This window comes from Erythrolamprus reginae, chromosome 3 (assembly GCF_031021105.1).
Source record: "Erythrolamprus reginae isolate rEryReg1 chromosome 3, rEryReg1.hap1, whole genome shotgun sequence".
In the NCBI taxonomy this organism is placed as follows: domain Eukaryota; kingdom Metazoa; phylum Chordata; class Lepidosauria; order Squamata; family Dipsadidae; genus Erythrolamprus; species Erythrolamprus reginae.
The window spans coordinates 91,662,185-91,676,962 of NC_091952.1; the positions used below are offsets into that span (position 1 = coordinate 91,662,185).

At 38.7% G+C, this 14,778-nt stretch overlaps 1 protein-coding gene across 1 annotated transcript in view; it reads left to right on the forward strand.

Annotated features, from left to right (window-relative positions):
* Positions 1-14,778, forward strand: part of AK5 (adenylate kinase 5) — a 148,785-nt gene that overhangs the window by 122,026 nt on the left and 11,981 nt on the right. Inside the window, exons 11-12 of the mRNA XM_070746199.1 lie at positions 7,389-7,546; positions 8,085-8,201. Of these exons, the coding sequence (XP_070602300.1) occupies positions 7,389-7,546; positions 8,085-8,201 (275 nt within the window). The remainder of the gene's footprint in view (positions 1-7,388; positions 7,547-8,084; positions 8,202-14,778) is intronic.

Sequence of the window (14,778 nt, forward strand, 5' to 3'; positions counted from 1 at the left end):
TGGAACAAACCAAACCCTCTGATCTTCAGTAAGCAAGGAAATCTCTGATTCTGGCAATATACCACAGACAGACTTGTACTTGGATATGTTTTCCCCTTTTTGTATGGCACTGAATATTTCCCTCTATTGTTCATCTGTTGTTGGCAACTGTCTGATAAACGTGGATGCAAAAAAGAAACACATTGCCAGAAGCTGGTCTTTGCTTACTGTCCTCTGAAGGATCCATGAAGGTGTTTTTCTCCAGCTGCTTAAAGCAAAAGTGGTCAGCCTATGGACCCACATGCAGACCAGAGGTGGGTTCCTACCGGTAGTAACTTGGTGTCCTGGGTTGCTGGAATCAGCAGCAACCCAAGTCCACCACGCCCCTGAGTCAGTTCTCTCAGTTTTTACTTCTGTGCATGCACTTTTTAAAAAAAAGTATTGCATGTGTGTGGTACGTCCACACCACGCATCCCTGAGTGAACCGGCAGCAACGAAATCCAGACACACACACACCGGTGCAGACTCCCACCCCAATGCTTTGATGTTGTCCCTGGAATTGCCCAAATTCAGTAGTGGCTGAATTAGAGAGAGTTATTTAAAAAATAACCATAGCTTTTCAGCTGCATAAATCTACCCTGAAGTATTTATGCCCATTTATCCTTAAATTCAAGGACTGGCGGTGTTGTGGTTCAGCCTGAGGCTGCTCAGGGACCGGCTGTGTCTCTGCTGGCTCCATGCCCGGAGGAGAATGACAGCGAAGAGGAGGGGGCTGAACAGTCGGATGGGGAAGAGGAAAGTCAGGAATGGGATGAAGGAGAACAGCATGAGAGCCCCGGGGGGGGGGGGGGGGGGCCTCTCCCCAGCCAGTAGCTTGGAGTCATTAGGTGATGAAGCACAAGCCGTCATTGACATGCGACAGAGACGTTCAGATCAGAGAAAGGAGCAATTAAAGAAGTATTATCAGCACTGAATTAGAAACAGCTGGGCTTGGGTGTGGTCCTCCTTAGCAGGGTTTAAAAGGCAGGCAAGCCCTTGAAGCCATGTGGAGTGTTATCAGTTGGAGTTACGGTGTCCTGCTTTGTTCTCGGCGTCTCTGTTCCTGGCTTGTGGCCCGGCAGTTTGGAAGACCCGTGGGAGGTGTAGGTCTGCTATCTACAGCCTCGTCTTGGCAGCAAGAATCCTGTATTGCTGCATGGACTTTTGCCTTCGTGGATATATTTGAAGATACAGCGTTTTCCTGTTTGTAAGGACATTTTCTGTTACCTGTGTTTTTCTTGAATTTTATAAACTGCCTTTGCCTTTTACCGGTGTGTCTGGCTTCTCTTTTTGGGTTGGTATAAAAATAACGTCAAACGATAATAGGAAAATGAGGTTGTTGTTGTTCTTTTTGCACAGATAGCCAGTATATTTTGACCAATATCTCAGACTGAATATCTTCCCAATCCAATTTGTTCTTTCAGCCAGATCCCCTGTGTTTTGCTACAATAATTTGCTGGAAGAGAATAGGGCCATTGCATACTTCAGAGAAGATTGGAGCAAGTGCTTCAAACCTCATCTTCTGTTACTACAATGCCCAGATGCTTTCAGACTTATGCACATAAGTGGTATCCGAGACAGCCCCAGGACTGGAGGTTTTTAAAAATAAAAATGACATAAGCTGTGCCCCTTTCGTATGCAGCTGTGCTTGCAACATTGTGATTTTATAATTCTCCAAAGAAATTAATCTATTCTACCGAATACAAAGAACTTTTTTCCCCAGATCATTTCTGAGAAGCTTCCAGGATGCTTTAGAAATAACCAGCAGAGTATTGGAAAGGTCTTTGTTTAAGACCTGAAGTGGTTTTTTCTGACTAGTTCTTCGTTTGAAAGAACAGGTTGCTGTGCACAAGTCTCTTCAGAAAATGTTCCCTTCTTTCTACTGCTGCATTTCCAACTCTTAAAGATCAGGAGCTGAAGCAATCAATAATGATGCAGAGGCAACAGCTGTGTTTTAAAAAGTAGTCTATACATGACAATACAGTACCTCACAATACCTAGCAGACTGTAAAATATGGAGATTTAGAACTCCATTAATGTAGTTTATTTTACTATTTTTTATTTATATCTCTCCTTTTTTATATAAATAACTCAAGGTGGAAAAGGTACTTAATAATACTACTTTCTCTGATTTATACCTGTATGTAAAAAAAGGCACTGTGTTAAAGAGAAAAATGTTGGTCCTTTGCCCTCATCCCTAAATAAAATGATTGCATTGGTAACAAAGCCACACTCCAAAGGAAGATACCAGATGAATGTATAAAATGAAAATCAACTTTTGTAATTAATTTCATCTTTCCTCTTCAGTGAATGTGAGTGTCAGGAATTTTAGTACTATGCCAAGAACATTCAGGTAAAAGTTAGCATCACTTTAACTCTAAGTGAAAACCCTACAAAGTTCTTGATTGCATCCAAGCAGAGAAATATGAGCAGAATATAATGCTAGTTGTAAATATTATTTTAGGCACCATCCTATATTTTTTTTAGCATAAAGATAATTTTCCCCATCATATTTTCTAAACAAATGTGGGGTGGGGGGAATTGTCTCTGTAAATGTAATTATCTGGATTACAAAAATGCCAAGACAAAGCTTTTACACAGCATAGGATTAGTTAATACTTCTTTACTTTTTTTTAGCTGAATAAATCTATTCTCAAGGTGTTTGTGCTCATTTAGTCTTAAATTCAAGGACTGATGAATGGAAAGAAAAATAATGTCGTGATAATAGGAAACTGGATTTTTTTTGGGGGGGGGGGACAAATAGTTTCTTCTTACTCATATGAAAAAGGGCAGGTGGACGGTGAATAAATAGAACTTTATTTGGTTAATGGGGTTATGTGAAAGCTGTCCCTATTTCCACCACAGAGATATCTCCCAGGACCATGCCTTTATATTTGTTTTATTGATTGCAGCATATGTTTTGAAAGATGACTTGGGTTTTAAAAAAGCATTGGGATATAGTCTCTGAATTTGTCTGAATATTCCCCAGTCAGAAAAGAAGTTTCTGTAAGGGTGATAAAAAATGAATAGAGTGTGACAGAGGGAAAACATGCATGAGTCTTCAGAGAGGGGTGGCATACAAATCTAATATATTATTATTATTATTATTATTATTATTATTATTATTATTATTATTCTCTTCTCTATCCTGTCTATTTTTAAGTGAGGAAATACAGTGGTACCTCTACTTACGAACTTAATTAGTTCTCTGATCAGGTTCTTAAATAGAAAAGTATTTCAGAAGAAGCAATTTTTTCAATTGGAATCAATCTAAAAGCAAATAATGTGTGCAATTGGGGAAACTGCAGGGAGGGTAGAGGCCCTGTTTCTTCCCAGGAGATTCCTAGAGAGACCCCACAGAAGTTTCTCCCTGCCTTTTCCCGTTTCAGTTTAGGAAGCTCGGGTTTGTAAGTGGGAAATGGATCTTGAGGGGAGGGAAAAAAATATTGAACACTCGGTTCTTATCTAGAAAAGTTCGTAAGTAGAGGCGTTTGTAGGTAGAGGTACCACTGTATATAGAATTCTGAATTCACATCAACTTTTTCATGTGGCTGCAATTCCTCTTATTCAGGGTAATAGGCTGAAAAAAGCATACATTAGTAACATTACTGAAGGTCTTAATCCAAAATAGTTTCTTCCTGCCAGGGAATACAGAAAAATAATTCACACTAAATCAAAGCCAGTTCAAGTCTTAATTGAAGGTCTCAAAAAGTGAAGACAAGAGAGAGTCTGGGCAATAAAGATGAGTATACTATGAAGGCCTGTTATAAATGAAGAGAATAAAAGTCAATGAAATCAACAAACGCTACAAATAACATTTATAGAAAGAATTGGGGTTAAACAGAAAAAAGGAGAAAAGAAAAAAAGTAACTTCCCCTTTCATACCAGAAGGTAAAATAATTTTAATAGTTTATTGCTGTCTCTAAATAAACCGCAATCTCTCTTTTTCCCAATATTTATCTCTTAGATAAGTAAAATAAGGTCCAATTGCTACATCAATCATTCTCTGTCAGCAGAGGTCTACTAAGACTAACCAAATACACTATTTTTTTCTTGTAAGTCTGGTGAAAAAACCCAAATTAATTTTGAATTTAAATTTAACACAAAGATTAAAATTATTCTTAACCCTGTTAAAAATGTCTCAGAAGCACTTTTCTACTCATCAGCATTTCAAAGTGAAAATCCTTCAGAATGTTAATGGATTTCTTTTTATCAGTGTAAAAATCCATTTGTTTGTCACTTCTAAAAAAGTCCTTCTAAATCTTAGCAGAGCTGTTTAGAATACTCAGAAGAGAAAAAAGGTACAAATCAATTTCCTGCTTTAATATTTGTTCATCTCCATTAGGGAATAAGTCATCCCCTCAGATTTATTTGTATTATATCTAAATTCCCTTTCAAATTAATTTCATGGATATTCATTCTAGCACATGTATTGCTTCCAACTTTATTAGATAAACTTTATTCTGACAATTTTAGCAAGCATGTTACCCATTCTGTTGAAAAACCTAACTGAAAGATATTCAGAGATTTACAGTAAGGATTTCTGCTCTATTTTCTTTATCTTCAGGATCGAGTATCCAGCCTTCAAAGTTTCATCAAAAAATAAAGGAAAACAATCTCCTAATACCTCGTCTTAAAAACCCCTGATACCTCGTCTTAAAAACCCCTCGTCACACAAACTTTTCGAGATACAAACCCGGGGTTTAAGATTTTTTTTGCCTCTTCTTCCAAACTATTTTCACCTTACAAACCCAAGCTGCTGCCACTGGGATGCCCCGCCTCCGGACTTCTGTTGCTAACGAAACACCCATTTTTGTGCTGCTGGGATTCCCCTGAGGCTCCTCTCCATGGGAAACACCACCTCTGGACTTCCGTTGCCAGCAAAGCACCCGTTTTTGCGCTGCTGGCATTCCCCTGCTGGCATTCCCCTGCAGCATCGCAAAAACACAGAAGTCCAGAGGTGGGGTTTCCCATGGAGGGGAGCCTCAGGGTAATCCCAGCAGTGCAAAAACGGGCGCTTTGGCTGGCAAAAGGGGTGAGTTTTGAGCTTGCACGCATTAATCGCTTTTCCATTGATTCCTATGGGAAGCATTGTTTCATCTTACAAACTTTTCACCCTACAAACCTCGTCCTGGAACCAATTAAGTTTGTAAGACAAGGTATCACTGTATCGTCTAAATAATTCTAACTAAAATATATAAATAACTACTAAGTAAAATATATAATAACTATAATTCTAAATCTGGCGCCTATTCCATAATTAACTTCCCCAAACTATACAATTCATACTTTTTTGCTGCATAATTAAAAAAAATCAAGTATTTTAAAGTGTTCTCAAAACAAATGTATACCATCATCTTTTAAGGAGGTAGAAACTCACCAGATGAATACATTAAAAATTATCCATACAAAGAATCCATACAAAGTATGCAAAAAAGCAAAACAATCTCGAAATAATTTAAGATCTAAATCAAGCTTAACATTTGTAAAGGATGCTTTGGGAATGTGATCTTGATGTAATCCCAAATTTAGTCACTTCAGTCAAAAACTGACCGTAAAAACAATAGTTTCCCCTGATTACTTATGAGGAGTGTTTGTCTGAAATCAGGTAGATGATTTTGTTGACAATATCTTCTTTGATCTTGTATACAGCATCAATTACCCTCACACAAGCTATCTTGCTAGCCAGTGAAAATGTGGCAGAAGGTAGTTGTATTCTCAGGAAGGAGGCGCTATACTTCAGAGGACCAAGATAGCAAAGCTAAGATAATTTGATTGGGAGAGAGTTAAGATCATTTTCCCCCACCATTTCTCAGAGTATATCATTATATCTTTAATGATATACAAATAATCCTCAATTTACAACCATAATAGAGCCCAAAAATTTCTGTTGCTAAGTGAGGCAGCTGTTCAAAGAATTTTGCTCCATTTTACAACCTTTCTTGTCACAGTTGTTAAGTGAATCACTGCAGTTGTTTAGTTAGTAACCCGATTAAGTAAATTCTGGCTTCCACATTGACTTCGCCTGTCAGACGTTCGCAAAAGGGATTGTATGACCCTGGGATATTGCAACCACCAGAAATTTGAATTAGTTACTAAGCGTCTAGATTTTGATTGCATGACTATGGGGCTTCTGCAACGGTTGTAAGTGTGATGGATTTCAATACAGCCTTTAACTACAAAAGTTCAGCTTTTATTGTTGAATTTTGCAATTTTACTGAAATATTAAAGGACCATTAATAATGACACTTTTGGATAGAATGGCTCCATTTGATACAATCTAGAGAACAGTCTCTTCACTAGTTCACAGAGAGGTCATCAGCACTACACTGAAAAAAAAATGCTTCCTTAGGAAACTAGGAGAAACAGTGAATTCAGAAGGAGATAAACAATCCCCTCTGAATTCTCATGAAGATTGCATGAAGAAGCGTCATGAAGAATCCTCATGAAGTGACATACCTATATATTTCCTTAAAAATTGGGTTGTTTTTTTTTTTAAACCCTCTTTGGAATTTGGGGAGTTTGTAGCTATTTTAGGTGGTGCTTTATTGGTTGCCACCTGCCAACACTTGCTCTATATCAGAGTTTCCCAAACGTGGTCTCTTTAAGATGTGTGGGCTTTAACGCCCATAATTCCCCAATCAGAATGGAAGTTTGGAAGTTGAAGTCCATGTATAGTGATCTCTCATTTTTCGCGGGGGATGCGTTCCAAGACCACCCGTGAAAAATGAATTTCCGTGAAGTAGAGGAAAGATTTTTAATAGAGTACAGAATTTTATGAATTTTAATGGATTTAAAATTTTCAATGGATTTAATGAATTTAAGCCCCCTTTAAAACCCATGAAAAAGCAAATCCGCAAAAGATGAACCGCGAAGTAGCGAGGGATTACTGTATGCTAAGGTTGGGAGACCCTGCTCTGTATCATTGTGTTTCTCTTAACACTTCTTAATATTTCTCTACACTTTTTTCTGTTTACTTTTTTATTCCCAGAACATGTCCAGTTTAATTTGTATCATATGGGCATCCAACATTTTGGCTTGCCTGGACTGAATTGAGTGGAGAGGAATTGTCCTTAGCGATGTGTAGATAGATAAATAGATCCATGTTCAATTTTCATGGCCTCCCATCTCAATCAATGACTGGGCAGTTGTATGTGAAAAAATATTGATATAATAATAGTTTAGAAATGAAAGAGACTTCATTATGGATTCTGCACTGCTGAATCTAAGAGGCTTTTGTTATCTACTCCTACCACCATTTAATTAATATGCTTCTGCGATGTTTAACTGGTATAGTCCTATGATCATTTTTGTCTATGATGAGTCACTTACTCTCTCTCTAATTTGAGAATTTATATTTACTTATAAAGGTGGCCCAGGCTCTGGCAAAGCAACCCAGTGTGAGAAGTTAGCACAAAAGTATGGATTCATGCATTTGTCCATAGAAGATCTGATCCAAAATGAGACAGCATCTGGAAGGAGTAAGAGCACCAGAGATATAACTGAGAGTGGTGAATTTATATCAGGGGTAAGATGTGATTCCAAAGTTAATGCAATCTCTACAATGGGTATGTGTGTGGGAGGAGAGAAGGAAGATGCTTGACTGGATAATATCAAAACTAGGTAGGTTTTTTCTCCAGAAATTTCTTTGAAGAACAATATGTATTAACTCAAAACTAAAACTGTTGAGTTTTAAAGAAAGCAAGGCAGTAAGTGAAGCCAAACTACATAGGTATTTTTGCTGCTTTCATTGAGACATTTTTAAAAGGCTCCTTCAATTTAATACATTTGCCAATATGCTTGGTAATGTGCTCCAGTACTTAAAATAATTAGCTCCCAAAGGAGCGCTGCCTTTCTCCCCCATTTTCTAGCGTTTTCCTAGTTGTAAAATGTCTAGGTTAAAAGTCAGTAATGATAGGAATTTTGGAGTGCCTGCAGTAGGTAAATATGGTAAAATAGTGCACAAGATACTTGTAATTAGAACATATTAGGTTATGTCTCATTCTAAGGCACTTCAGCTTTCAGACCAGATGTTAAACCAAACTACTTTGCATTCTTCAATTAAGGATATTGTCATGGAGCTCTTAAAAGAAACTATACTTGCCAATATGGAAAACTCGAAGGGATTCTTGATTGATGGCTATCCCCAGGAGATTCAACAAGGACAACAGTTTGAGAATGAGGTGAGCAATCACGTCATGCAAAAGAAAGAGCTGAGCGGATGCTTGAAGGCAAGATGCCCTTTCCTTCTCCAGGGAACCCTTAAAGAAATGTTTGTTTGAAATCTTGAATCTACAAGTGCACTAGAGTGCCTTCCGTCCCCTGTCCTATTGCTCTCCTATATCTCCTATTCCTTTCTTCTATTCCTATATCTCTTCTTCTATTCTTTCATTGATATGTTCTATTACTATATCTTCTTTTCTATTATTTCTTAGATATATTTTACTATGAGTATCTCCTCTATAACCTTCATCATGTATTTTACAATGGGTATATAGATACATACCACTAAAACCCTCATTGTGTATTGGACAAAACAGATAGATAGATAGATAGATAGATAGATAGATAGATAGATAGATAGATAGATAGATAGATAGATAGATAGATATTGCCAAGTAATGTCGGCAAGACTGAATCAGACAAAAAATCTCCCTAATTATAAGACATTTTCATGCTGTAATTCTGTTTGCTCCTGTCCAGTGTTGTGTATTGAAAGACTGACTTTTCCCATGAACTTCATAATCAACAAATATAATTTAATTATGTGAAAAATATTTAAAAAGTTGAATTAGTGTCATTTCTACTTTTTGATGCAATACGTACTAAGGTGATGTGCACTCGAGCTATACAAAGGATCATGCAAAGAATGCCCAAATGCAGAAACAGTTTTAAAATGCAACATAATTTCCGCACATTATCTGTTGTCTTAGAAACATCAGAAGTGCCAAAGCTATTGGGTGAAAATGACATCTCTAATTCACACATACGTTCAGTAACTGCACTTTTCAGATTGCTTAATAAAATATTGGCATATTACTCTTCCCTGCAAAAGGGTATATGAGATACTCTGGAGCGATAATTGCTGAGAAGATAGCATATTTCTAATTCCCTCTGAATAAATGATAGCTTGAGAGCAATTAATAGATTTGTAACATCATCACCAGCTTATATTATCCCTGCAGGACACCCAAAACAACTAAGTTGAACAGTGAGATTTAAGTCTAACAAACAAACAATGTGATCATAACAAGAGCTAAAGTCACTATGAAGTTTTTGGAACTGAAATGGCCCAGGCGGAAAGGAAGGTTTTCTCCCATTCCCCAAAGACAGAAGAATGTGGGTTAAATGTGACTTCTGAGCACAACTTTCAGTAGCTCCGGAACACAGAGTTAGGAATAGGGTTAGGGTTGGGTTAGTCTATTCCCTCGTACCTAGGGAATCAATGTCAGTGACTGTAACAAATGGAAGATGTAATACCTCAAATTCTTAGCCATTCATTTTGTTGTGGTTGGCTCTGGGCCAGCTCCTGCAACAGGGAATTTGGATGTTGGTTAGGAGAGTCCTCAGGTTCCCAGAGACTTGTCTTACTGCCATCAGCTTAGGAGAGTCCTCAGGTTCCCAGAGACTTGTCTTACTGCCATCAGCTTAGGAGAGTCCTCAGGTTCCCAGAGACTTGTCTTACTGCCATCAGTTTCTGACAGTGAGGATTCGTTGCCATGGTCAGACGCTGGGGGAGAAGAAGAATCAGATAGAGAGATGGATGCAGCCAGCCCATTAGTGGGTCATCAAACTCGGAGGAGGATTGGTGGATAGATACCAGAATGCACAGGCTCATGACTAGAAGGGACCAACTGCGCAGGTATCGTTGGAGATAAGGGAGAACACCTGTGGCTGAGGCAATTAGGCTAATGGGGTTGCTGATAAATTACCAGTGTTACAGAGAGTGCATGTGGGAGTTTATCCGTTTGGAGAAGGATACGTCGTGTTTGCATTGTTCCTGGACTTTCACAGACTTTTTGGGATATTTCACAGCTAAGTAAATCTTGTTAACGCACTTGAAGAGGTTTGGCTGTGACGCTCTCACAGCTGCTCTTATCTGCTCTGTTTGTTTTTGTCTCACAGCTTTCAAGGATTGTTAACTGTGTGTGAGCTAATTTGCTTAGTTTAAAGTGTGTGTGCACAGCATTATTTTGGATAAACTGCTTTTTTGTTTACCCTGCAACAGCGTGTGTGTTTGAATTTACATTCCTGATTTAATTGGGGCTCGTAACGTGAAGCCGGCATAACACATTTAGGGTTTTAAAAGGTAATATCAATACTTTAAACTGAACAGTAAGTAACCCATGTAAATTCTCAATACTGACATTAGCCCTTTATTTAATTAGCAGCCTAGCTGCAGTACTTTGCCCTAATAGAAACATAGAAACATAGAAGACTGACGGCAGAAAAAGACCTCATGGTCCATCTAGTCTGCCCTTATGCTATTTCCTGTATTTTATCTTACAATGGATATATGTTTATCCCAGGCATGTTTAAATTCAGTTACTGTGGATTTACCAACCACATCTGCTGGAAGTTTGTTCCAAGGATCTACTACTCTTTCAGTGAAATAATATTTTCTCACGTTGCTTTTGATCTTTCCCCCAACTAACTTCAGATTGTGTCCCCTTGTTCTTGTGTTCACTTTCCTATTAAAAACACTTCCCTCCTGAACCTTATTTAACCCTTTAACATATTTAAATGTTTCGATCATGTCCCCCCTTTTTCTTCTGTCCTCCAGACTATACAGATTGAGTTCATGAAGTCTTTCCTGATACGTTTTATGCTTAAGACCTTCCACCATTCTTGTAGCCCGTCTTTGGACCCGTTCAATTTTGTCAATATCTTTTTGTAGGTGAGGTCTCCAGAACTGAACACAGTATTCCAAATCACCAGCGCTCTATATAAGGGGATCACAATCTCCCTCTTCCTGCTTGTTATACCTCTAGCTATGCAGCCAAGCATCCTACTTGCTTTTCCTACTGCCCGACCACACTGCTCACCCATTTTGAGACTGTCAGAAATCATAATAAAAGATTACAATCACTCTTCGTGGATAGACCCATATGAAGTGCATCATAGCAATACGAATAACCCTTATGATATCTGATGATTTCAGAAACAGTTACAGAAGACACCCTGACCCTAGGCTTAGTTTTGCAAAAACCATTTCTTGTCAGGGTAATCCACTGAATCCAGAAACAGTGGTCAAGGAAGAGTTTCATTCTGTGAATTTGCTCTTTAAGGGAAATGCAATTCCATTTGCAACAGACTAAATCCTGATCCTAAAACCCTAATTTAACAGCACATTTGACTTGCACTTAATTGTCTGTGAATTGTTTAAATATGTTGCTTTCTAAAATGTGTGTGTGTGTGTGTGTGTTTATGTGTGAACTTAGAAAATTTAATTATAAAATTACTAGTTACATCCTGTGAACCAGAGGTGGGCTGCTAAGGTGGAACGTTGACGTGTGCTCGCCCCTGTGTCTGAGTGCTAGCAGAGTCCAGCACAATTCTACCGCACACGGAAGCAAAAAGCCGTGCCGAAACACAGGGGGACCTGCATCTCCATGGGCGATTCTGCTACCTGCACAGCTACAGTAGCAGAATTGCGCTGGACTCCGCTAGCACTCAGAGCACACGTCACCATTCCACCTTAGCAGCCCACCTCTGCTGCCAACCCATGGTTTATTTAAGCATGTTTTGGCTGAGTTTGCAGAAAAGGCTAAGTCAAAAGTAAATAAATAAAGATCATTCACCAAACCTATGGAATCTAGATTGCTATAATTTATATCACACTCTGCTGAAGTTCAGACACAATATAAGCTATAGATCTAAATAATAGATTGTAACAAGACAATCACCTTGAGTTTTTCTTTTAAAAAAACCTATTTAATTTCTGCTTCTGGAAAACTTTATAAGTAGATGTGTAATTTATACAATTTGTGACATGTTTCCCCCCCCCCACTTTGCCTACTATACTTCCTTGTATAATTTTATTGCCATGATGTAGGCTTAACTATCAGTAATGTCTCTTGGGATTAAGCTTCATGCATATTTGTTACTAAATATAAACTTGCTGTGCATATAAACTTTGACATTGAATCTCAAGTGAATACAATCAAATTGGACAGATGGTCTCAAATAATTTTGCCGTTTGGATCAGTCAACCTGGAAATTCGGTTCAACTTAAAGAATGACGTTCAAACATCTATTTTTAAAATTTCCACATATGTTGAATGTAGCAGCTGGTCTAGATGGTTCTTTTTCTCTTGAAGAGAGAAAAGCCTTAAGAAGCAGAAGATTACTTTAAATCCTCCTTTGTTCTTTCTCAGGCTGAATAATAATTGCTTGGATTTGTTTCTACAAATTGCCTCTGGTTCAGTGGCGGTCAGAAGTGGTATTTATCAGTTCTCCAAACTACTCAAAATTTCCACTATCGGTTTTCCAGAACTGGTCAGAATCTGGTGAAACCCACCTCTGCTCTAGTTAGGAGGATACATTTCATAGGAAAGTGATGGCGAAACTTTTTTCCCTTGGGTGCCGAAAGAGCATGTGTAAAGCTATTGTGCATGTGTGAGTGCCAACATCCATAATTTAATGCCTGGGGAGGACGGAAATAGCTCCCTCCAGCCCTCAGCAGTCCTCTGGAGGCCAGAAACAGCCTGTTTCCCAACTTCTAGTGGGCCCAGTAAGTTCGTGTTTCACCCTCCTCAGGGTCCAAAGCCTTCCCTGGAGAGTAAAAACGCCCTTCCCCATCCCCCAGAGCCTCTCCTTCCAGAGAAGCTCCCTGGAAGCCAAAAACTCCCTCCCAGAGCTTCTGTGCGGGTCAAAAATCAGCTGGCTGGCACAGACATGCTTGTTGGAGCTGAGCTAGGGCAACGATTCACATGCCAGTAGATATGGTTCCCCTTGCCACCTGTGGCACCTAGGTTCGCCATCACTGTCATAGGATGTCAAAATGAGAGCAAATGGCTCATTCAAAGCTACTGGAGACCACTTTTTTACAAGCTCCTAATGAAGAGCTGCTGTTCAGAACACTCATAGGCCACCTCCTATTCTCTCCTCCGGAGACTTTTGAACAATTTTTCTACTCACTGTTCCTTCATTCTACATAGTGGTTGCCATAGCTGCTCATTCACAGAGACATTTTCACTAATCATGCCTTAGCAAAAGCCCTCATTGCCTTAAAGATCCCAAGTTGTTTCCAGAAGCACCAAATTCATATACCACCATTTTGCAAATAGATGGAGATAGTCATCTTTCTTAGCCCAAACTGCATTTTAATGGACAAAATAATGAATAATTTAGGGATTATTTGGCAACTCCCATCTATGGCAACTGTTGTGGTTAGATCTGGCCCAGCTCCTGCCCCAAGGAATGTGGATGTGGGGGAGACATCCACATGCTGCAGGCCTGTTTTGCTCCAGGTAGAATCTGATGATGAAGGCTCCTCTGACCAAGAAGACATGAGTGACAGGGAGGAAGAGAGTGTGGCAGACAGCTCAGAAGGAGATCAATTATCCAGCTCCTACTTGGATTCAGAACAAGAGTTAATGATACAGCCACGCATGCGGAGAGCGATGCATAGGCAGCAACAACTGAGAGATTATTATCAAAGAAAATGAGGCCACCTGTGGTTGGGTGGGGCTGTGGTAATTAGTGAGGCTGCTATAAAGAGCAGCCTGTGGGTTTGGCCATTGTGGAGGATTATCTGATCCTTGTGTTTCATGACTGCTTTACTGACTTTGACCTTTTGTGTGCTGATTTTCCCCCGCTTTGAAACTAAACCAGAGCAAAGTGTATTTCACTTTGTGAAAGAAGGACTGTGAATTGCCTCACAACTGCAAGCTAAGTATCACAGAACTGATAAGGGCCTTGTACAAATTACCAGTTTGTTTGGAGACGAGTGCTCTTTGCTATACCAAAAGAGGGCTTGGTTTAAGTGAATTTTCATTATAAAGAACATTGTTTTGAATTTTCAAACGTGTGTGTGTGTGTCTGAAATTGTATCTGTGCATTTTTGGGAGGATTCTACCAGAGAGCTCGACAGAACAGCAACTGACCGTGGCTATACTGTATCTTCAACATAAAATCCTACTCTTGTATTTCATAATTTATGAAATATAAGAGAATGATTAAAGATCACATAAAACAGTTGCCTCCCCAAAGTAGTTTAACTTCTCCTACCTTCCTAAAATTGTCAACCAACCTAGGGCTGTAATGCAATGTAAATGTTTTTGCTCCTATTCCTACTACCTATAAACTGGAATTGAGAAAAGAGTTGGAAATATCAATTTTTCTCGTGGAATTCTTGCATTGCATTGAGGAATGTTGGGACAATTTATTATTCTTTTTCTTTCTACCTCCCTAAGGAGTTTTTCTCTTTAGCATTGGGCATTGTCCTTATCTTCTTTCCTTGCCATTTCCTCTTACTTTATTCTCAGAGTTCCTGCAATGCAACTATGAACTAAAAAAAACAGCTAAAATGCTTGCAGTGTTACACTGTCTGGGCTTAGAGAAGAAATCATTGTTTCACAATCTGAAATGACAATATAAAATTAAAGATTGATTTTATTAATTAATGAAAACAAGAACAATGCCCAATACCAAAGAGAAAAACAGTTTGAAGAGGTAGAAAAACAAAACAAAACTGTCCCAACATCCTTCCTTGCAATGCAAGAATTTCACCAGAAAAATTAATATTTACAACATTGT